The sequence below is a fragment of the Molossus molossus genome, unplaced genomic scaffold, assembly GCF_014108415.1.
Source record: "Molossus molossus isolate mMolMol1 unplaced genomic scaffold, mMolMol1.p scaffold_m16_p_23, whole genome shotgun sequence".
NCBI lineage: Eukaryota > Metazoa > Chordata > Mammalia > Chiroptera > Molossidae > Molossus > Molossus molossus.
Genome location: NW_023425359.1, coordinates 19,929,223 through 19,954,557, shown reverse-complemented (window position 1 = coordinate 19,954,557; position 25,335 = coordinate 19,929,223). Strand labels below are relative to the sequence as shown.

The window sequence follows — 25,335 nt, the reverse complement described above, 5'->3', positions numbered from 1 at the left end:
CTTAGAGCTTGCCATATATTTTCTATTCACAGGCATTTAAATCTTTATGTACTGACCCGATAGGCAAAAACTGCTTCATGGGAATTTTAACCATTCACAGTGCACAGATTTTGAAACACATAGAGACCGTTTTCTACACGGGCGCAAGTTGGCTCGCATGCCGGGAGTTAGACTGACCACTGGGCTTGCCAGCTACCTGCTTACTAGCCATGCGACCTTGGGCAAATCCTTCTCTCTCTTCTTCAGATTTCTCATCTGTAAAATGGGGATACGAACAATAGCCCCTAAGACATAGGCTTGTTAGGAAGAACTCACTCCAACCTCTCCTGCAAAGCCCTCAGAATCAAAGCACCCAGTACACACTCCACTCTTGCTAGCCTTTCAAAATTAATCATTTCTGTATTTATGCTCAAACTCATTATCTGAGTTTGATGTTATCAGTTACATGAGTTATTTTTTTCTCTGATTATGTCCACACCCGTGATAGGAGTTAAATCCTTGCTTTACTTATGACTTACACACTTGTGACTTTTCCTGCGTGGTTATTAAGAATCAATGATATATAGATTTTTTACTAGTATGTTTGAAATTCAACTAAACTCACCTTTTCATGTGCTTGGCTGCACAAGAGGCCATTGAAATGCATGGAGACAATTAGCATTTATGCCAGAAACCAGCCCTAGTGAACTGAATGCCAATTTTCCCAGTTGTGCCCACCAACCTAATTTATTTATTTAATCTGTAAATAAAGATAACGATCAGTATTCAAAACCACCAGAACCACATGTCTTTTCAAGGGAAACATGAAAAGTATGTGTGTGTGTGTGTGTGTGTGTATATATATACATATACATATATATATATAAATTGTATTTCTGAGGACATGTTAGAATATATTGATTATATATGAGGGGACACTCTTAGGTGCAATATACAAAACTATTTGAAGAAGTAGTCTGTGATTCATTCTTTTTTTTTTTTTTTTTGAGCTTAAAATTCTGCAACAAAGGGGTGGGTGGGCATTGCTTTAGCCTGCTTCTATTACTATATTTAGAAACACAGAGCCACCCAAACCTGGGAAGACCAGAGCTGTCATGATTTGGGGATTCCTCCAGGTGAAGTTTACCTGGTTGCAAATTCAGGTGTTTGTACGAGTCCTGCAGCTCCGGTGGGACACCTCCCAGGTAGACGGGGGAAGTCACCGTCAGGGGCTGGGCGCTGGGCTCTGATACACGCTCCATCAGTTCATTCATGCTCACGGACAGGACGGAGCCTTCCTTCTTCACGATCACTGTATTCCACTGGCCAGCACAATAGGACAGCCCCAGCCACAGATCCACTTGTGTAAAGGTGACACTGGTATTTAACCTGAGTCGCAGTAGTCCACTCTTAAGTTCCACCTGTGGTCCACAGTAAGAAAGAAAACAGGTGTATGAAAGACTGCAGGGTGGCAGTTTGGGAGAGAGCAGAAGGTCCATTTCTTTTTTTACTTCTTTTTCTTTATTGATTTTAGAGAGAAAGATAGAAACATCGATGAGAGAGAACACTGATTGGCTGCATGCCCCCCACTAGGGATAAGGCCCATAACCTGGGCATGTGCCCTGACTGGGAATTGAACCGGTGACCTCCTGATGCATGGGAGCCACCCCAGCCAGGCCAGAAGGTCAATTTCTGGAAGAAAAGCAAGGCATTTCCTGAAAGCACTCTATCAAAATAGTCCACTTTGTTCTAAGCCAAGCCAGAATAGCATGTAATAAAGTCCCTTGGAAGTTTATAAGTGCCATGAATATTGTAGCGAGTCAAACAAATTCGTATGGTATAATACAGGATGTTGTAGGCAGAAACTTTGGGGGGGATACAACGCAGGTAAATATTAAACCCCAGCACAAGTGACCAAAGAAAACAGTTTGAGCTATGATTCTATTTTTGAGTTTTTAGAAAATGAGAAAAATACTACTTCATATATCAATTTAATTTGGGGGGGAGGGTATGACAAGACAGTAAGAAAATAAAACGTAAGCTTATTTTAACTGGTTGGTGGACTCAGTTTCAGATTTGGAAGATGTATTTGGATTCGCTGTCCCAGTTTTTTTTATTCTACATCTCTAACTAACATAATTGCTTCGATGTGTTTTCTTCTTGATTAAGGTGCCATTTTCTAATACAAACATATTTTGCCCCAATTTTCATGGTGCAGAAAATGCCTCCCGTATGTTTTCCTTCCAAATGGTACATGATACTTATTTCACCTACTCTGTTTTATGTTGCTGGAAGTCAAATCAGCAACATAGTTACACACACATTTGAGATCAATCATGTCTAATGAATAATGAAGCAAATAAATAAGGCCAGATAAAAATTATTACTTTTACTATATAAATAGCATCCTTGTGAAGTACATTGGGTGAGCAGTTATTTATCTATTCATTCATTCATTCATTCATTCATTCATTCATTCAATACTGAAACCCCTGCTACGTTCCATGGACCCATTGCTGCAGGATGAACACTGTTCCCACAATACCCTGTCCAATAGCAGAGACAAGCACACGAAGTTACACTGTAACCAAGACCGGAACAGGGAGCAATGACAGAGCTTCCTGGGAAAGGTTTAAAGAAGGTACAGAAGATCCATGGAGGGCTCTCCAAGCAGGGGCTGAACACATTCAACGGACTGGGGACATGCACAAGTTTACTAGGGTTAGAAAAAGGCACCAAATAAGGGGAAATAGTTACATGTTGAGGGGGGCAGGGTGAGTTAGGAAGGGTCTTGCCAGGTCTGTAGAAGCAAGATTTTAGAGCATTTTAAGTGATATTAAGAAGAGTTCATCTGTCTCTGGTCCGTTGGACACCAACAGCCCTATTACTTCCGATGTTCTCTTATCTAACAGTTTGCACTCCCAGTCATAAGAAGTCCATACTGGAAACAAGGCTGGGCTGAGATGGGAAAAACCTATTAGAGAACCAGCAAAATTTTGAAAAAAAAAAAAAAAGATGAGAGTCATTCAAATAAGGATGACAACGATGATGACAATGACATTCCATCCGGGAGGCCTTTCTAAAAGCAACCCAGTGGGGTCTGGCAAAGAGGTGAAAGTGTCAGATGGATGACAAGTAAGTCAAGGACACGCACCTTCTCTCTTGCTCGTTTGGGTGTGTTTTACCAACACCATGATATACAGCAATAGAAAGAATGGCTGCCTGTTGTTGTTTGTATCAGGAAGAGAGTTGAGTTTAATTTTAAAATTTTTTAATTGATTTTCAGAGAGAGAAAGGAGGGAGAGGGTGAAGGAGAGAAAGATCGATTGCCATTCCCCTTCTTCATGTATTCATTGCTTGCTTCTTGTATGTGCCCTGACCCAGGATCAAACCCATAACCTTGGAATATGGGGACGACACGCTAACCCACTGAGCTACCTGGTCAGGTGAGGGGTGAGTTCAATTTTAAACCTAATGAGTTTGAAATTCCTGTAAAACATCCAGAATAAACTTCCCTAGAGGCAGCTGAACACAAAGACAGGCCAGTAAAATGGGAACAGTTCATGATGAGATAAATAAAACCATTCAGTTAGTATAATAAACAGAGTGAAAAGAGAAGGAAAAGGAATATAGAATCTTCGGTAAGACCCTGTTTTAAGGGAAAAGTAGAGTAAATCTAGGAAGGTGACAATGATCTTTGGAGAAGCCAGGGAATTTCATGAAAATCCAGGGCAACTAGCATTTGGGAAAGTCAGTCTGAAGAAAGTACAATACCACTTTTTTCCACTTCGAAACAAGGATTTTTAGGCATTCATACATGGTGTACAGACTACAGACATGGGAAGAGGATAATAAACACAACATTCTGATTACTTATGACCTCTGGAGGGAGACAAGGGTGTGGGTTCGGAGAGACCCCAGAGGTAGACAGAAACATGGATGACATTTGAGTTCTTGAGTTGGGGGGTCGGTTCATGAACATTCACTGGACTTTCATATGGTTGCACTAACTTGGGTTTTAATTCCTTAAGCTGTTTTGTTAAAATTACAATTTTCACAGTAATAATAGTGCTTTAAAACAGTTTTCATAAGGCCCTGGCCAGGTAGCTCCGTTGGTTAGAGCATCATCCCCATATACCAAGGTTTCGGGTTCGATCCCCGGTCAGGACATATACAAGAATGAATCTACCAATGAATGCACGGATAAGTGGCACAGCAAATGTATGCTTCTTCCATTCTCTCTCTCTCTCAAAAATCAATAAAGTAAAATAAAATAGAATAAGTTGTCATAGCCCTAAAAGGCAAAATGTTTCACAAGACTCTGAAACTGAAAATGATTTGGGATGAAAAAAACTTAAAAGTGAATTTGGAAAGAAACCCCAATTCAGTATACGGTACACCGACGGTTTATGTATTTCAAGACGGAATCTGACATGTTCACGTAAATGTAATGGACTGAATGAACCTACAGCAAGAAAGTCAGGTCCATCTTGGTTGTAAGCGAAAAGAAGCAATCCATTCAGCTGGTCTGTTCTGAACGTCAAGGAAATCTCCAAGTCCAGGCCGCCAGGAAACACGCGTGGGTCAAGCTCCAGGAACCCTTGAAGGAGAAGGAGGTGCACACATGAGCTGTGGGAAGCAACACCACCAGCACTGTGCAGGCAACGTCACACACCCTTGGGACACAGGCTGTTGTGACTCTCTCACGAAAGATGGACGTCCATGTCCAGAAATCTCCCTTGCAACTGTCCAACAGTGGCTGAATGAACCTGACATACCTTTGAAGAGGAAGCAGTCTGTCCTGGACTCATGGATACAACTCAGATTAGTACTAGTTTATGTGAGTATTAACCATAAGCATTTTCACTGGCTTCAGAGAAACTCTGAATAATGGCTGATGAGATAAAGCAACAGAAACAGCGTGCAGATGATGATACCACGTAGCTTTCTGTTCTCACTTAATAACTGACCAGCTGAGTATAAAGGGAGGAGGCAGAGGTGGGCTTTAACTGGGAGAACAAGCCATGCCCCCCAAGCCACCCTGTTCTCTTCCATCCCTTACCATGGGGACATCCAGGGACACCACACCCCACTGTGGCTGCAGCTTGGATAAAGGGCAGTGACGTCCATTATCACCTCTAGCCTCCCTTAATGACCTACCTTCCTATTTCAAAGCTGAAATTTTACTCCGAAAAATATTGTCCATCTACATAATAGACTAAAGAGATACTTGCAGATTAACCTGGTGACTCAATGGAAACATCTTTCTAAGTAAATTGCATTCTAAGTAAAACCGTTGACTTACAGATGGACATTGGGGACACCACCATTGTTTTGGGCCACTATAGAGCTTACACATGAATATCTACTCATGCGCCTTACAATTTACATTATGCATTCAAACTCTGGGCATATATTTATGGGCATCACTAGGTATTTCTATGAGGTCAGAGTGACTGGACAGGGAACAGTCAACTATGCCAAGGAGAGAACGGGCAGCTAAGTAATGAACCATGGCTCTTTGAGACCCTTACCTCTTCCTAGGAACTGGGCCCCCGCTTGTAATGAAGAGGGACATCCCTCCCATTCGTCATACACGTTCATTTGATCCTCGGCATTCTGCCAAACCAGAGGCTCCCAAACAGCAGAGGGACTGTAACGCTTCATGAAATACACATCCCTGAGACAGCCCACAAAACCCTTTCGGACTATGTCTGTGGGAAGTGAGAGAGATCAAGAAATATACATCTTAAAAATGCTTTTCAATCAGTTCGTTTTATGTGCCATTACAATAAAAGAAACGGGCAACAGCTCTCTCTGCCTGTTTGCTGCAAAGCCCTTCATGGTCGGTGGCAACGCCACACCACCGACTGCTTCTGGGGACCGTGACGATGCCCGGCTCTGGTTCGGACCCATCAGCTCCGCAGAAGCAGATGTTAAGGCGACCAACCTCAGTTTTTATAGGACTAGCAAGAGTCTTTGCCTTTTGAACTAAACCAGGAGATTTCATCCACCACTGGTCATAAAAATAAAAGTGCTATCACGCTTTAAAAGTAACATTTGAAGGACGTGTTTCTATTAAATCTACAGTTTATAGTTTCGTTCCATCATCACAATACCCTAGTCTGCTGGACAAGCCAGTCATTGGTTTGATCTCATTTCTAAGAAGGGCGATTTTTTTTTTCTTTTTGTCTAAGATTAATTTCATTCTTGCTAGTTTTATGAATTTTGCTTTAGAGTCAGTTTATTTTTTTCTGTTGTTCCAAAATATAGGAATAAATTGGTCTATACCGCAATTATAGTAGTGAATAAAGGAATTATTGGGGGACAAATCTGCACCCTCCACTCAGGCCAAGACAACATTTTAGTCATTAATGGGTATCCAGGGCCTAGGCTAGTGCCCGTCACCAGGCCCTGTCCCTACTCAGGGAACATTCTCCCCTTATTTATACTGAAAGACAAGCTCATAGCTTTCCATTTCTGTGTGGTTTGATGTTCAGTTTAAAATCTCCAGCCTTATTGTATTTATATTCTTCAAATGGTATCTTTCAGTTAAAGAGGAGTTTGTATTAAAAATAATAATAATAATAATAATAATAATAATAATAAAATTTTAAAAAACAAAATCTCCAGCCTAGCCAGTGTGGCTCAGTGGATTGAGCATCGTCCCATGGACTGAGAGATCCTGGTTCGATTCCCAGTCAGGGCACATGCCCAGGTTGCAGGCTCAATCCCCAGTAGGGGGCGTGCAGGAGGCAGCCGATTGATATATCTCTTTCACGTTAATGTTTCTGTCTCTCTCTCCCTTACTCTCTCTCTCTCTCTCTCTCCCTCTCAAAAAAATCAATAAAAAACATATCTTAAAAAAAACAATAAACAAAATCTCCAGAAAAGTGGACACATAATGCTAAAATGCTATAACTTCAATGGAAATAAATAGAATTCTTTTCAGGAAAAGTTTAATGAATGTTTACACGTCAAGGGCTGGTCACTAAGATGATCAATACAAGCAGTACACGGTTCCTTTAGCAAAGAAGAGACGTAACGGAAATGTTGGCCATGTTGGTCTGGGAAATGCAGCATGAAACCGAAAATGATATTATTACTCACACTTGAAGATAATGTCGTTCGAGTCTATTCTAAATGCTGGTGACAAGATATAAATTCTATGCCTGTCCCAAACTCACCGGGACCGGTCCTCAGGATGGTGGAGTCCTGAGGCAGCCCCCCGACAAACACTCCTGTGTTCTGTCCAATAATAGCACTGCCGTTCAGGGGCCCAGAGGAGCCTGTGGAGGAGAAGAGAGAATCCCAGTCTCAGCAGGACTACCTTTTTCTACACATTTAAGAAACGATGAAACCCTTCACGGAGCTTTTGGGACATCACACTTTCTTGGTTCTCCTCTTACCTTAGTTCCTGTCCTGGTTCATTTTCTTCACTGGCTCCTCATCGCCCCTAACACCTCGACGTTGGGAGGACTCTGATCTCCTCCCCTCTCTAACCTCTTTCTCCACCTGGAGTGATGCTTAAGTCCTCTGGAAGGATACATGGAGGGCTGGGCATCTGTGCCAACTACCTGGGCCAAAGACCAGAGTGGCCTGGGTCCCTGACTCTGTTGCATAAGAGTGCAAATCACCCGTGAGGATTTCTATCTAACTCATTCTTCCTTGGGAGGAAGGGAACAGGTTCTTTGCGGAGCCCAAACCATGGTAAGGAGCCCTACCTACATCTGGTCCCTTGGCCTGAGACCATCTCAGCTGACAACTCCAAGTTGTATCTCTCGTCTGCAAATCTCTCTGAAGCCAGACTTGTACGGCCAGCAACTTGCCTGATATTTCCACTTGGATGCCTCAGAGAAACCGAAGACTTAACATGTTCAGAGTGAACTCTGGACATCTCTCTCCCGATCTGCTTTTCCCGAGTTCTCATCTTCTTAGTACGGCAGCTATGTCCTTCCCAAGGTCCAGACCCCAACCCGAGGAGTCATGTGTGACATTCGAGGTTGGCCAAGTCCTCCGTAAGGGGCCGGGGAATATACTACAGGCTTTGCAGACCGACAGCCCCAAGCAGCCCCAGACAGTACATAACGAATGGATACATTGTTTCAGCAAAACATGACAAAAACAGACATGAGCTTAAATTGGCCCACAGGTGGTCATCTGTCTGACCGCAATCAAATCCTTTTCACGTAACATTTACGCTGTCTCCAGATTTCTCATCATTTCCAGGTATAGAGCCATTATATCTCATGATTTCCCGGTTCAAAAAACCCTTCCCTATTTTTGCCTGAATTGTTTAAAAATTATAGCAGAAGCCTCTGCATTGGTCTCCATGTTTCTGCCCGTGTTCCCATAAAAAGTATCCTCAGAAGAACAGCAGAGTGTCCTTCGAAAGAAAGAAGTCATTCCGTGCCCCTCCTCTCTGACTGCTCCAACGGCTTCTTCCTTCCAAGTAAAGTCCACAACGCTTTGCATCATCCAGTCCTGATGGTGTCTGACCTCACAGCAGGCCACCGGCCCTTCACCCCACACCTCACACTGGCCTCCTGGGGTCCTAGACATAGCGACAGGGCACGCCCACCTCGGGTCCCTGGCACCCCCTGCTGCCTGGGCCCCTGCCATCCTTCTGTGGAACACTTTCCTGGTCTCCCCCTTCCCCCTCGTAGGTTTCTGCTCAAATCCCAAGTGCAGAGCTCATTTCTAACACCCTTTTATAAAATGAAAACATCCTGCCTGGCCAGTGTGGCTCAGACCCCTGCACCAAGAGATCACTGGTTCGATTCCCGGACAGGGCACATGCCCAGGTTGTGGGCCTGATCCCCAGTGAGGGGCATGCAGGAGGCGGCCAGTCGATGTTCTCTCTCATCGATGTTTCTCTCTCTCTCTCCCTTCCTCTCTCTCTAAAATTAATAAAGGAAAAAAATTAAAAATAAAATCCCTTCCCGGCCCCACACATACCTCTTTTCCTCTTATCCTACTTTATTCTCCTCAGCATACACCTCATACTTGTTCGATGTATACCTGCTCTGTCCCCTGCCCCTCTCCCACTTGACGTGTAAATTTGCTGTGTGTGCCCAGGACCCCTAGAGCAATGGCTGGCACACAGGGGCTCAGTACAATTCCACGTACCTTGAATGAATTACGGGAAGCTTGCCCCATCACACGGGCACTGCAGCTTTTATCATTGCATGACGGGGACAGAAAGGGCAAGACGGAAGGACCACTCAGAGTTGCAAAGACAGGGTGTGTCCTCCACCAAGAATCCACCTGCAGCTGTGCACCTGGTCGAAAGCATTTCCCTTCCCTGAGCCTCAGTTCCCTCATCTCCAAAATGCACACAAAGACCGCTTCACTCTGTTTGCTCTGTCTGCTGGGAGTCTAACCTAACACGAGAGCATGTAAGTACAAGACCGGCAAACTCAAGACTGTGCACGCTACAAAATTGCTACTGGTGCCTTTCTCTTATTTCCACTTTAGTGAAACCCTGCGTGGGTGGGAAAATGCTTGCCAGACTTCAGGTCAGGAACACCCTGAGGCCCAACCGAATGCAATTTAGATGACACCGAGTGGAGAAAAAGGCGAAAGAAGAGACATAAAACTATATATAAACGGCGGAAAAGTGCAGTAACATCATCAAGAGAGCCATGCATGTACTCGAGAGCGTTCTCACCGGTGTACTGCCCGTCGAGTGTGATCTGGCCCACAGCCTGGCGCCTGACAGCGAGTATGTCATGCCACCTGCCGTCACTGTACTGTTTTCCATCATCATTGGTTGTGGTCACTTCTACTGGAGACCCCTGAAAGGAATTGATACATGTTTAAAGACAAACATCGACTATAGAGACACACAAATATATGTCAGTGTAAACCTACGTTCCTGTTTATATAGTTGCATGTATTTGTTACAAACCAATCACAAATGTTAACGTGATCCCAATGCACACATGTGCATGTTACAAGCAGGACTCACAGCTCAAGTCCATGTGCAACACCGTCCTGGCCCTTCTGTGATGGTCCCTGAGGACACTCTGAGCTCAAGCCTGAAAAATTTCTCTTTGGAATAAAACAAGTACACTTGCATTTAAAATATATATATATATTTTTCTTTATTAATTTTAGAGAGAGAGAGAGGAAGAGAGAGAGAGATAGAAACATCGATGAGAGAGAACATCGACTGGCTGCCTCCTGCATGCCCCCCACTGGGGATCGGGCTCACAACCTGGGCATGTGCCCTGACCGGGAATCGAACCGGCGACCTCTTCGTGCATGGGTCGAAGGTCAACCACTGAGCCACACCGGCCGGGCAAGTACACTTGCATTTTGATGAACTGTATTTGTCAGAAAGGTAAAGTATTTTCCATTGTTAAGTTTTATGTCTTAATTTTTGTCAGAAATATAAAAGCAGACAAGAATTTGAAACTGATAAAATACTATCCAATCGCTATTGTGTTAGAGACAGAGAAAGGTTTGGCCAGTTTGGTTTTCTTACCGACTTCCCACTACTAATAAGGAATGTGCTCACATTAAAAAGTAGCCAGGTACGCCCTGGCCAGTTTGGCTCAGCGGTTAGAGCGTCAGCCTGCGGATCAACAAGTCCCAGGTTCGATTCCGGTCAAGGGCACGTACCTTGGTTGCAGTTCAGTCCCTGGCCCTGGTTGGGGTCATGCAAGAGGCAACCAGTTGGTGTGTCTCTCTCACATCGATGTTTCCCTCTCTCTCTCTCCCTCCCTCCCAGTCTATCTGAAGATAAATAGAAAAATATCCTTGGGTAAGGATTAAAAAAAAGTAGCCAGTTATTAAAACATTGAACATAAGGGTTGTGGTTAAACTTAGGACTTAATGCTTGGTAGTCTAAAATCTGCCACTTACACTTTGCCTCAGGTAGTAGGCTCACAGTTACAAATGAGTTCCTAACTGGACACTGGGCAGTGGCACATACCAAAAATAGAGATTCGCAAATAAGAAGTGAGAGAAAGAAAAGAGAAAAAAAAAACAACTTTCTATCAGCACTTTGCAGCCAACCAAACACTTTTCCAGTATATTGTGATTAACACAAGGCTATCCCTTCTGGTGAGTATGAACAAATAAGACTAAGTAAAAGATATTTGAACTTGGTCACCAACACCATTTCATACGACTACTATTAAAGAAAAAGTAACCATAAAATTATTCTAAACCTCATAAATAAATTTTAAAAAATTTCTTTCATAATTAAGTTGATTTCCTTAGCAGTAATGAACCTCGATTCAACAATATTGAAAAAATAATAAGACTGGCTAAAAGATTACTAAATATTTTCATTACTTAGAATGTTTTACAAACCTTATCTTGTTTTGGTGTCATGTTTATCAAAAAGAGAAAACTGATAATTATCTGAGGTAACATGGCTGAAGATTTACATCACAGAAAGTGCAATGTCAATCACACCATTTAAAACATTTCTGTTTATATTTGCATAAAATCCCTTCAGCAACATAACATGTCCATTGTACACATTTAATTGGCTCCTGCCAGGCCTCATACAGATCATGACAACATGTATGACATACAGAATTGCATATTACCAAAAAACAGCTTTAATTTCCCATGAGTATAAGTGGTTGCTTCTCTCATGGACAATACCTCGACTTTCATAGACAACTCGATCGGCTGGAAAAACGACCACTTGGTAAGTCCCTTTCCTAGTCCTTGGATTTTCACAGCCTGACTTCCCTTATATCTTTTCCCTCTACATGCTCTTTTATTTTCTTCAACCCTATTTCAACATTTTAATATTTTACAAACACACATTTCATTATCGTAGTTTAATAATTAAAACCAGAACTGGTGTCGTGCCCAATTAATGTGCCCTGGTACCATGCCCATTAGTTTTTCCATTAGTGAATTCAACAATACTAATGGGATTACTAGCATGGGATGCTAATTGGGCGTGACATAAGAAACTGGCTTACTTCTTAGCATACCCTTGCTAATGATGAAATTAATGAGCATTTTATTAAATGCTGTCTCATCAAAGTGTACTTAGTTAGCGTTAAAATTGTTACAAACGACGCTGCATTCTCAAAGATCAGGTGTCTGAGTTAGTAGTTCTTCATATTATGTTTGGCAACAATCTGAAGAATTAACAGGTCTCTATTAGATATCACAAGTATTGGAGATAAATTAAATACAGAACATACTGTCTCAGTATGTCAAGTGTGCTTTCTACTTAGAGGAACTTAGCGTAATATTCTTTCATCATCATTTTTAAGATGATTTCTCCTAATCAGTGTTAAGAGAATCATTCTGGTGCCCTGTCATGCATTCTGTTCTTCCTCTTTGGAAAATACCAGACATGTTAGATAAATGCTATTCAGAATAGTTGGAAACCTTTCACTTTCATAGCTTCTTCAGAAGTGAAGTCAGAATGTGATGTGAATTTCCTGTTCATGTCACTGAGCATAAAACATTTAAATGATAACCACTAGTTAAGTCATTATTGGTCAATAAAATATCATCGGACCAAGTGCATTCAAATTGAAATCAATCAAGTAAAGAATGGAAGGATTATAGCTAATTGTTAGAGACTTAAAAAATACAACGGGAAAAAATTGCGGTAATTTTTCTTTGCTGTGACTCTTAACAATTGTTCCAATTGTTCAGTTCATAATATGCTATCATATTATCTACTTTTTAAATATTATGAAGAATTTCCTGGCTGGTGTGGCTCAGTGGTTGAGTGTTGACCCATGCACCAAGAGGTCACCGGTTCAATTTCCAGTCAGGGCATGTGCCCAGGTTGTAAGCCAAATCCCCAGTAGGGGGCATGTAGGAGGTGACCAATTGATGTTCTCTCTCATCAATGTTTCTATCTCTCTCTCCCTCTCCCTTCCTTTTTCTTTAAAATCAATAAAAGGGGGGAAAAACCAAACACAAAATATTATGAAGAATCTTTCTCCCTTCCCCTAAATATTTATTCATGGACTGCACTGGATAGATGAAAGGGAAACCAAATACGTTTTTATACCTATAGCTTCTATGTAGGATTAGGTTGTAATGTCAAATGCTCACGAATCCTGGTTCAGCTAAAGTGAAGATGACTCTTTAGTGGTTTCCCATCACCCTACTTAGTAAAATCTAAATCCTCACGTCTGCTTCCAAGACCCTAAATGACTTAGTCTCCACCCAACTCTTAAACCTACCTCTTTTCTCCTGGTTTCTCTGTTCTAGACCATAGCGTGTACCTCAATGTAACGAACATGCCCTGTTCTTGTCTGCCTCAGGCACTTAGTATCTGCTATTTGCTCCACCTGGAGATTGTATCCCAGCATCTTCCCTTAACGCCCCTCAGAATTTCTGCTTCTCTGCTCTGTCTCAGGCACATGCCCCCAAGTGGAGACCTACTCTCTAGTCCTGAACACATCTCTTCCTTTTCCACTTCTCAGTGATAGATCACATTTCTCGAAAAGACTGACCACTTAGAAGAGGAAGACCCTTCATTTAATGTTGCCCTGATATATAGCATCATATACTCCCCTTTCAAAACGTTCTTGAATATTTTAAATATTTTTTTACTGCATCATACCTAGATTGTTTTATAAGGGCATGATTCTACTGACCTCTGAAACCAGTGCCATCCGAACAGTCAGCAAGATAGTAGCTGATGGGCACTTAGATAATTGCTGGTGAGCAAATAAAGAACAAAGAAGTAAAGGAAGGAAGGAAGGAAGGAAGGAAGGAAGGAAGGAAGGAAGGAAGGAAGGAAGGGAGGGAGGGAGGGAGGGAGGGAGGGAGGGAGGGAGGGAGGGAGGGAGGGAGGGAGGGAGGAAGGAGAGAGGGGCAGAGGAAGAGAGGGAGAATAAAGGGAGAGACATCAAGTAAAATAAAAAATAGATCTATGCGCGTATATTTAAAAGTTTTCACCTTCATTACCAGGTGCATACAGTGAGGACTCGCATGGCGACCCACGTGGAGTCAAACCGCGTATTTTGAAGTCAGCTCCGCCACCCCAGCTGTGGGCAGGTCCCATCACTTGCACACGTTTCTTTTTCTCCGGTGGCAAAGTGGGGGTACGACTAGAACTCACCTCTACGTTCCAGGGCGGGTGGGATGTGAAAACAGAAGCACTCACCTTAGTACCTGGCTCCTGGGAAACCTTCAAAAATCTCAACTCTTATGATTAGTCATTTACCTGAGGATTAAAAAGAAAATAAGGACGTCCATGTTTCAGCTGAAGGGCGAAGTACTCCTCCTGGTGGCCCGGGAGTGCAGCGAACAGGAGCAGACCCTCAGGCGCCGTGGTCCGGAAGCTGGCTCTGATACCTGAGACACAGGTGCGACGGGCAAGTCAGCCCGGCGTGGGCTGCCTCCTCCCACTCCACGGACATCGACTCGCACATGATTCACGATGCAGTAAGTAGTCAGGCAACTATACGCGACATACTGGGATGGTCCCAGCCGGTTGGTTTCAAATCTACCTTATGCCAACCTGTACTTGGAAACCCAAGTCTCTGCTCCCACGAATCAATATACAATGAAGGTTCAATTTAGGCAAAACCCATCAACAGACAAAGACGTGGCGTCGACCCCAGATTGGAGACTCGGAAATTTCCGATTGAAAATGTTATCAAACTCATGGAAACAAATGGGTTTTTGGACATGAGTGGAGGAACTCAGGGGCCTCGTTGATGAGACTTCAGACGTTTAAAGAAGTAGCCCGGTAACAGAAGCTAAGACCAGGGCAGACCTGCTATGAAGTGTCCCGTAGAGCGAAGTTTCTGAAACACCATTCTGTCACCAAAAGGTCTGCAGCCTTCAGAATTTCAGCCCCCCCCCCCCCACTTCAGATCACCTTCCAGCACTGCCCAGGACACCCCATGCTCTCATCACGAACGCATTTCTGCAGCTCAGGAGGCAGAAGTAGACATGCTCACATAGACACCTTCCCACTGTCAGCAACTGGTCTCACCTGCTGTCTACCTGGTGTCCCACCTGCTCAGCACGGGCTACAGAGTGCGTCCCCTGGGGAAGGCATTTCGGTACTGCATCGAAACTGGCTAAGAAGTGTAAGAGGAAGAATCTCTGTCTTCAAAGAAGTTTCCAGTTTAGTTAGAAAGATCAAATGTATAGGTATATATACATATATAGAGAGAGAGACAGACAAACTATATGGTGAGGGACAAGTTACACACTCAAGAACATACATGAGAATCATGTAAGAGCCCAATAGCACAAGACCGAGTAACTAGTGAGCACAGATGTGAGTGGTTACATCATCAGCCAGAATTATGGGAGTTTGAAGGAGAGAGAACTCCTCTACTGGCTGGGCTGGTAACCAAATGTCCTCCACACGGAAGGAATTCATTCTGGGTTCAGCAGACGGCAACCACATCAAGAATTATGCGTGCCTAATCCATCTTTCCTCGTTTTTCAAATCCTACTAGAAAGATGGAATCCAAGGGTATGGCCTAAGATAAGATTTACTTATCCCTGATATAATCCACTTGGTTTGGCTCATATTCTATAGGAAATTCCAAGAGAATCAAGAGAAAGATAGGACTCTTAAGTTACAAAACAAATTCAGAGATAGAATATGCTCTCTTAGAATAGTGCATCCAATTGGTCAAAGACGTATCAACTACCGCTGAGAAACAACGCAAATTAAGTATGCTAATTAATGCAACAGTCAAGGTATATTTTGTCAGGAAATTAACTGGGGTATGGAGAATGGAGTCTCAATGCATGAGCTCCCAAAATTAAAAGAACACTCGACACATAAAAACAAAGTATTCTATTACACGGATAGTTCCTTATCCTTGCTCTAGTAAGGAAGGAAAATCCCCTTGATTTCATTACCAAATATCCTGTCTGCTTCATTCTCACCCAAACCAATTGCTTGGAGATGGATTTCTAGCTGTCTGTGGGGTACATGAGGGGATGTAAAAGGTTACAAATAGTAGCAACTCAAGCTATAGCTCAATTTGAATTATGCAAATAAGTTCTAAATTAGGAAAGGTATTTCTTTTTACTTGCCTGCCATTAGGTGGTGCTAAAAATGTCTCCATTCATAAAATATTTATGGATAACCAGCCTATAAATACATAAATAACAAAATCTTCATTGACCGTACTTGACAAAATAACAATTGAAAACTAATCTGAAAAGGTTATAAATGGCTTGGGATTAAGCCTCAAGTGGCTGCCTATTAGAATACCAAAGTTTCGTTCTTATTCATTTGAACATATATTGTTTCTTTTTCTTTTTTTTAAATTAAATAGTTTTTCAGCTGTTTATCACTAAAGAACTTGAGAAACATTAAGTCAGAGTTCTAAAATGTCAGTGGAAGTATAGATTAGGATAAAAAGTAGCAGAATGATAGAGGGGAAAAAAAAAACAACGAAAATAAAGTTTTACCACATAGAAAGTTTTGGAAAAACTGCAGTTAATTTTAATCTTCATAAAACAAAACAAAACAAAATGCTCTCTTTGATCTTTTAAAGTAATTCTCCACTTCCTCTTGCAACAACTAAACACTGACTGTCAGAATATCACTGTTATAAGGACCAATCCTGCCTTACAATCTCCAAATGATAAAACTACAAACCATATCTTTAGCTCCTCTTTGAAACACACACACACTAGGGCTCTTACCTTCTGCACAGAATAGGACTCAGGTTTTTCATCTCCAAATGGAGGTATGAGATTAGATGATCTCTAAAATGTCGTAGTCCTGTGTAGTGCTATAAATTAATGACCTGGGATTTTCATCTAACTGCCTTTTCATCTATGACTTTGTTGCGAGAGACTTCTCAGGTTGCTTTCCTTCCTCTCCAAATCATGCAAGCGTTGTCTGGCAAAATATTTTCAGTATTAGAGGAAAATACGGCATATCTGGGAGATACCATCTAGCATCAGAGAGAGTGAAAGTGAAGTCTTGTTCTAGTTTTAATTTGTATTCCCAGGGTAAATACTATTCAAGTTGACCGTCTTTTATCATAATTCTTCATTCGGGTATTTTTAAAATTCTTTGTATTTTAAATTTCTTTAAAGTTGGTTGTTAGTCCTTGTGACTGATTTGCAGTGCTATTTCCATTCGAGTGGCATTACTTCCTTGTCACATGGTTCAGCCATTTACTTTTTTATTTATTTTTTTTACAAATTATCTTTTAAATCTTGTTTTTAATTTTTTTTTTTTTTTTTTAGGGAGAGGGAGAGAGAGACAAAACCATTGATGAGAGAGAAACTTTGATCTCCACCCCCGCATGCCCCTCACTGGGGACCAGGAATCGAACTGGCGACCCCCAGTGCATGGGAGGATGCCCAATCCACTGAACCACACCAGCCAGGCTTCGATATTTTTTTAAAGATAAAAGTGGTGTCTATTTTTGCTTTAAAATCTAATGTTTTAAAAGAATAGTATCCTTCTCCCTTTGCTTTAATATAGTTTCCCAACTCAAAAAACATTTAGTTACTGCACAGCTGGTGTGGCTCAGTGGTCTGAGCATCGTCCCAGGGACTGAGAGGTCCTGGTTCTGCTCCCGTCAGGGCACATGCCCGGGTTGTGGGCTTGATCCCCAGTAGGGGGCGTGCAGGAGGCAGCCGATCAATGTATCTCTCTCTCACATCGATGTTTCTCTCTCCCTCTCCCTTCCTCTTTCTCTAAAAAAATCAATAAAAACATGCTTTTAAAAAAATGTTTGGTTACTTATATTTTCCTGTTCATTTCCTATATATTTATATTTAACATTATATTAATCATCTATTTGACATATAATGGGAGATAGGGATATAGACTAGCTTTTTTTCCCCCTCAACATTTAAAAATTGACTAAATAATGCATTCCCTGAGGCGGGGACTTTGTGTTACTGAATCTGCATTCCCAGTACCTTGCGTGAGGGCTGGCATATAATAGATGTTTAAAGCTATTTGCTGAATGAATGTTTAATGATCACAATCCCATCTTTAGCATACTCATGTATATTGTCTTAAATCAGTCTTGGTGCTTTCTATTTTCTTCCATTTCTTTCTATTTTTGTAGAATACCATATTATCTAATATATGACCATTTATGTTCCTTCTCAGTATTCTATTTTCTAACTACCGCTCAATTCATTAACATTTGATATTAACATCAAATGATCATAAGTTTCTGTGTTTTCTTTCCTTCAAATGAATACTGCTCATGTCTTTTTAAGTTTATAGAAGATCATATATATAATTGCCATTAGAATTAAGATGACTTTTAGATCTCTTTTTGCTGAGTCACAGAAAACAGATTTGTGCATTTATTTTTAATTAGCTTATTGTAATATTATTTGCAATAGTTTTGTTGGTGTTCTCTTCTCTTTCTAAGGTATACACTTACATTTTCTGTGGAAAAAACACAAAATTGTCTATTCTCCAACAATTGTATCTTTTATTTCTGTCTGCACACACAGACTATCTCTTGCTATCCTGTGGGAGGGAGGTCATCTTACAGATGACTATGATGCATCTCAAAAGTCTAGGCTGAAAGAGGGAGAAAGAGCAGTTCAAGAATGTTTTCCACAAGAAGACACATTTTCGGTGAGTTTTACCCATAGAGAAATGGAATTCCCTGTGGTGGGAACAAAGCAAATACTCCATCATCAAAAGCAACCAAGTCCAATGTTAGGAAACACAGCCCACGCCCCTGAGCTCAGATGTCCTCCCATCCTGCAAAGCCTTGGTCTTAATAACAGATAGAAAACTACAGGCCGAAATTACATGAAGTATTAGGCGAAAATAGATAGGCAGGTCTATGCATTCATCTACATTCATCAAGCCACCCATCGGCTTCCAGATTACACCCCAAATTGTTCTAGCACACCAAAATACTGATATGATCATTAATATAAAATCAGAATTTCCACAGGAAAGACCAGAACATCGTGAGAAAGATAGTAGCTTTCATCTAAATGCTTCCACCCGCATCCAATAATCATAAATTGTCATCATTCCTTTTTATGTATATAGCATTGACTGTATTATATATATTCAATTTCAATCACCTTAACAGCTGTAATATTTCATCTATGACATAAATGCATTCTGCTTTGGGCTCATTTTAGAAAACTGTTGTGTGTTGGAATAAGGTCCTGATCGCCTAAAATGTGAGCTGAATGCCAGCTAATGACAGTGGAATTGTAATCTATACATAACGCTTAATTATTTCATAGAGTAAAAGAGAATTCAGCATGCATTCTGGGTTCCTAAAATTAAGTTTTATTTTATCTTATACAATGGTTACAACGATATCTTATACAATGGTTAGTATTTTAACAAGTGACTCCAGCAAATAAAATTTAAACTCGGGGTTTAAAAAAATATCCTTTCATAAAGTGAATTTGTGTCATGCAGAGGGAAGGGGGGAGGGGGGCATGGAAAGAAATTAACCAGAGAACTTACATGCATGTATGTTAACCAGTGCCCACAGATGATAGTGTGGTATAGTCAGCTGGGGGATGGGCGGGCAGGGGGAGGGGTTCAATGGGGGAAAAAGGGACAACATCTGTCATACTTTCAACAGTAAAGATAAATTCTAAAAAACGGAAAAAATTAACTTTGGACATGTATGTATTAAACATATCAGTCCTACGTTCACGTGTTATAACCCGAAGAAGATCTAGGTGCTCGAACACGTACATGCATATACATATATAATTCATCTACACAGTTGCCCATTGACGTGTACACACATATACATGCCTATTTCATGGACCTGAATTTATATGGATTCCAACTCAATAAAGGGGCATCTCTAAACTTTAAATATAGTAAGTATACTAAATGTACTCAAACACGCTGTTTGGTTTTGCAAAGCAAGCGTTTTGAAAATCAGTCACATTGCACTTCGCTGTAGCGTTAGCGCCATCGCTGAGTGCCTGTGACCTTGGAGGGATTTCAGTGCGTTTTATGTCAAGTCTAAGGGGTGCAAGTGCTCAGTGACCTCCAGCGGCACGAAGGAAATCCGCTCTGGGGTTTCCACACCAAAGCCCCTCCCGTGCGGCCTCAGTGGGTGCCAGACCACTGTACGCTGCACACTTATATCTCAGACTCCTCTGGAGCGAACGAGGACCCCGGAGGGGGGCACAGTAAGAACAGTTGTTCTTGTGTCAACCTCCAACAGGAGGGCGTGCGAGCCTACAACACACTCGGGATGTCGACGTCTGGTTCTCGCACGTGGAAGATGAGGCTGTAATCCCTTCACGGTTCTCCGATGGAAGAACCTGCCTTCGAGAGAAAGGGAATCGAGAGGAAGGAGCACCCCGAGAGTTTCTGGATGTTCTGTAGTTTGACCCTCAGTCACACGTCTCATCCCCAGTGTGCTGGGGTAATCACCGCGCTGTCCCCATAGGAACAGAGAATGGGAAGGATGAGGAGGGAAGGAGGAAGGTCCCTGGCAGCTAAGCCGTCCTAACCATGACACACAGGGCAGCCAGGACATCCCTGCCACTAGCCCACGATCTTTTTGCCAGAAAGAGGAGACGGGAAATGTGTTGGTTGCCTGACATCATGTGTCTTCGCTGGTCTTCTGCAGATAGAGGAACATGGTTTGCTGACGATCCAGTGTTTTACCGTGATGGCATTTTGTGGGACTCTCCAGAGAACAAGAATATTCACGACAAAGGCCCAGGCTTGTCCTTCCACACCAAGGAATACCTAAGCCCTAAATATGATCACACTGCAATATAGACGATCTCTAAAAATGTTGTTGGTGTTGAAAATAGTAGGATTCCAATAAATGCATGTTAAATGAATAAAAGAATAACAATTTGCATGGTAACAACGCATATATTTGAATTTATCATCCTGACACTAAAATTGCAGGTGAATTCAATTCAGTAAAAAACAAAACAAAACAATGGAGGGACATCTAGAATACTTTCAACAGTAAAGATAACTTTTCTAAAAAGATTATTATGGCAGGAATATAAAAACGAACAGAACCTTGTTTTAAAAAATCAATGAGAATTGTTTTCCTGTCTGCAGACAAATCTATTCATGAACAAACTTTTCAATGTTTTATTCGGTTAATCTAATTGCACCTCCTCTAAATTAAACCACTAAAAAAAAAAAAAAATGTTATCCATGTTTGGACATAACATCAAGAAGGGAAAAGATTAGGTTATAAAACTTTTTTTTTTTTCTTCCAACGGTCTTATACTATTTTGCTGACATTGCTTTGGTGTACCTCCAAAGGAGGAGGAATTTGGTGTTTGGCTTGGTGGTAAAAAAAACAAAAACGAAAACGTGCTCCAACCAGACGGCCTGGGTTCCAACACCAGCTCTAAAACATTTACGACCTTGGGCAAATTATTCTGTGTTTCTGTATCTGTTTCCTCATGGGTAAGTGGGGGAAATGGCCATTTCTTCCTTCACAAGGTTCTGGGGAGAAAGAAAATGAACGAATGTGTATACAGTACACTGCTTGGAACCGTTTGGCCCTGTAGAGCTATTATTATCATCATTATTATTAAAGTTTATTGATTTTGCTTGCTTCCCCGAGGCCCTTGATTCTGTGTTAAGAACCGAGGGCTATATTGTAGCTTTATTGTGCACATTACCAAACCATAAAGCTTGTAACTAGACATACCTTGAATGCCCGTACAACTCCAAGAGGGGGGCCAGTCTGCAACCGGAGTGATCTCAGGGTTTTTCTGAAAACGATAGCCCCATATTCTCAGCTGCAACAACCTTCTCACAGTCCAACTTCCCATGAGCACACAGTGCTTAATCATACAGAACCACGGTTCTGGGTAAAATTCTTCTTCAACTTAAGAAAAGTATATTGAGCGCCTCCTACAGACAGTGTAATCTCTGGGGACATGGGTATGAAAAAGATGTGACCACTGACCCCCTGAAAGACCTTTGGGTGTAGATGTGCTGTTTCATGATGTTTTAATCTTTAGTCAATGTGTTTCTTCCTTGCTTTCCCCAAATCCAGGCCAAAAGCCATTTTTGATTTCCAAATTCTGCCTGGACATCCCCTTGCTAACTCTGAATTTACCCATTCATTCTTTCAACTTTCCTTTAAGGGCCCTGGATGACACCTGCAGAAAAAAGGCAAGTTTCTCTACATGTGTGCAAGTCTTGGCTGTGTTCAATCCAGGACAAGACAAAAATCTCTCATTTCTCCAGTTTCTTGCACAAGAGACGGTGGCAATAGGTTAGGGTATACAAGTCTGCAGAACTTCTTAGCACAAAGAAACTGGCTATATTCTAAATTTTTTTGTCCTTTATTGATTTTTCTGACAGAGGAAGGGAGAGGGAGCGAGAAATAGAAACATCAGTGAGAGAGACCATTGATTAGCCACCTCCTGCATGCCCCCCACTGGAGTTTTGGCCCACAACCTGGGCATGTGTCCTGACCGGGAATCAAACTGGCAACCTCTTGGTGCATGGGTCGACGCTCAACCACTGAACCACCCCTGCCGAACAAGGAACTGGCTATATTCTAGAAGGGCTGGTCCTTTTACAATAGTACAGAAATAAAGCAAAGACTGAGCTATTGAGTGGCAAATAGATTCTGTTCCATTGCCTTTATGAGGATGTTTTTATAGGAATTGTTGAAAGAAAGCTTATTTATAAGAAGATGTCTAAATAGTCCAGTAATCACTGAGCAGTGATTTACTCGATTTGGCAATGGTCTGATTAAGCAGTTTGCTAGTACACCAAAAAGCAGAGAGGTGAAATAAAACATTAGAGGCACATGATTTTACCCAATGGTGCATTTTCTCTGTTCCTAGAGCCTCTCTTTTAAGAAGAAGTTAAAAGCTAATATATTTCAGTACAGTTTAGTTGCTTAGTTTTGTAAGTATCAGTTAACTTCTCTAATACAATATTATATAGATTTTATGTAAAGACCAGTTTGGCCTCTACCGTTTGCTTTAAATTTCTCCTCCGCCTGAATTTCACACATTCATTTGTGTGAAAGAGGATATGTTTGAATTAAGTAAAGTTACCTACATGCAGGGTTTTAAAGAACATTCAACAAGACCCCTAGCTAAAGAAAACTGAACATGTGCACACTTGACTGCTGTCAGAAAGGCTGTTCTCATGACAACTAGTCCATCATCTAAGTCTGTTAGCAACTCCATTGGTCCCACAAACATAGACAGGGCTGAAGTCACTCAAGTACCATCTCTTGGTAGCAGGTCATCCTGATCTGCTTGTTACGTCTACGATGCACTTTTGTTCAGATCTGTTCAGTTCGTAGGTTAAGAAAACGCTTTTCCAGTATAAGAGAATCATTTCCAAAGGCAGGTACCATATGGTGAAATTCCTTCACTTCCTCCAGTCCTAGTCGAGAGCCAGGTATCTATTATATATTCACGTGATCATTTATTTTTTTAAAAAATAGAATCATAAACATTTTGCTAATATAGATTTAGAGTAACACAAGCACAAGAAAGCTGATAGGTATATTTTTCAGTCTTTCAAGATCGCTGGACCTAAAAATGAGGGTTTTGTTTTATAGATTATAAATGGCTCTTGACATTTGACTACAAGGTTGAGAAATAAATTGTTTACAGGTTAGGACAACTAATAAAGCAGATTATGTTAAATAGGGGAATTGAGCTTCAATAGACTACATGAGGATACTGACAACAAACAGGACTTTTATAGTTTCACCTCCCAAAACACTATCGGACATTTCATTGTTTAACATGTAATGTATGACAACAGTTTTGTTGCAATATATGGATTTAAAATGATATAATCTTATAGAGTTGAACATTTACTTAAGATGGTAATACAATAAGAAAAGGACCTACTATGTAACTTTATACAATTAGAGACAGATTCTTTAATTATTTGTCAATGCCAAAAATGTATCTTAGTTTCAAAGCAAATATATAACATATTGATTGAAGATGGTATAATTTAAAATTTTTTCATTAAAAGATAAAATAATGTTAATAATATATTATGTGTAACAAATATAACATTATGTTAATACTACTACTTACGTGATGTTAAAGTTGCTGAAAGATTACCTCCGTTAAACTAAAAAGTTGCATAAACCTCCCTAGTAATGGCAAATCTATGAATCAGCAAATAAATACAAAAGTAGAAAATATATTTTATGTCCTAAATTTTTGAGCTAAGTGAAAAAGGAAATCGACTTGATTTATTTCCCCCTCCCCCAATTTTAAAACCACTAAGTTGATACCTGTTTATTTTATTTTATTTTTTTTTGCACCCTATTATACTCACCACTGGTAAAACAAACAGGACATTTTAGCTTTAATCTTCTTACTACATAACCCAAATAACTTCAGTCATGTTTGCATTAATGCAGCATTAATCATGTTGTTGCGTATTAATGAGTTTTCAGGCTATGCTAATTACTGTCATAGATTCTGCAGCAGCCCATTAAATATACAAATTACAGAATTAAAGAGCCAGAGCTCTTCATGATTAATCTCTAAATGGAGAAAAACTAATGATGTCTGTACAAAGTTTCTCTCTACTTTTGGCTGAGTGAGCCCAATGAACAATCAATTAGACTATTTGAGAAATAAGGACCTCACGTATGACACGATTTTATGCAGATGCTTTGTGACAACAGTGGACCCTGCCTTATAGTTCATAAAAACCCCACAACCTTTACCTGTCCACTGCCCTAAGTACTGGTTACTTTGCTGGACGTAATTTGGAATAAAGCAAGTTCTTACTGAATTCATCCCCACCAGCATCTAAGTGCCCAAAGGACAACCTGAAAAGCAAATCCAGCTAAAGACATTGTCACAGAAAGGGCCACAAACACAAAACTCATCAAGGGAGGGTACCGTTTTCATGAGCACGAAAACATCACGCTTCGTTATCCTACACGAAGTCTACCCGATGTCACGGGGTAAAGCTGTCCAACACAGCAGAGCAGATCTGGGATGAAAGCTGTAACTTGATGTAGACATTTTCACATGGGTGGGTAGACGGGAGAAAGGACGGTTCCTAATTTCATGGGCAGAGCACAGCCAATAAGCTGCTACTCCAATCATGCCAGGGACACAACGGATGGGCATCTGCTCAACAACGAGGGGGGAAAGCTAGTGTTCAAATACAGAGAGAAAGACAACCATGTCCATGCATGAAGAGGTGTCCAGACCAGTGGCACAACTGGACTCAAGAGCTGTGTGTGGAGTAGGAATCTGGGGTCCAAACAGGAATGGAAAAGCAGACATTAGTCATGGAGGGCAGCCTGGGAGAGCCAGAGAGCAATGCATGTTGGGTAGGTTTCCAAGAACATACAGGGAGTCAAGTACCGGCACCAAGAAAGAAGCCGGGAGTGGTAGGTGTCGGGCTTCAGAAGGTGCTGGGAGGCCCTCTGTCCAAAGTGAGTTCAAGGTCAAGGC

The 25,335-nt window shown here is 41.2% G+C and overlaps 1 protein-coding gene across 1 annotated transcript in view; it reads right to left on the bottom strand.

The window, feature by feature from the left end:
• The window catches only part of USH2A (usherin), a 534,168-nt gene that overhangs the window by 331,962 nt on the left and 176,871 nt on the right, over nt 1-25,335 (bottom strand). Inside the window, exons 21-26 of the mRNA XM_036277426.1 lie at nt 14,150-14,280; nt 9,650-9,776; nt 7,167-7,268; nt 5,514-5,693; nt 4,449-4,579; nt 1,127-1,400 (exon numbers count right to left, since the gene is read on the bottom strand). Coding sequence (XP_036133319.1) covers nt 1,127-1,400; nt 4,449-4,579; nt 5,514-5,693; nt 7,167-7,268; nt 9,650-9,776; nt 14,150-14,280 — 945 coding nt within the window. The remainder of the gene's footprint in view (nt 1-1,126; nt 1,401-4,448; nt 4,580-5,513; nt 5,694-7,166; nt 7,269-9,649; nt 9,777-14,149; nt 14,281-25,335) is intronic.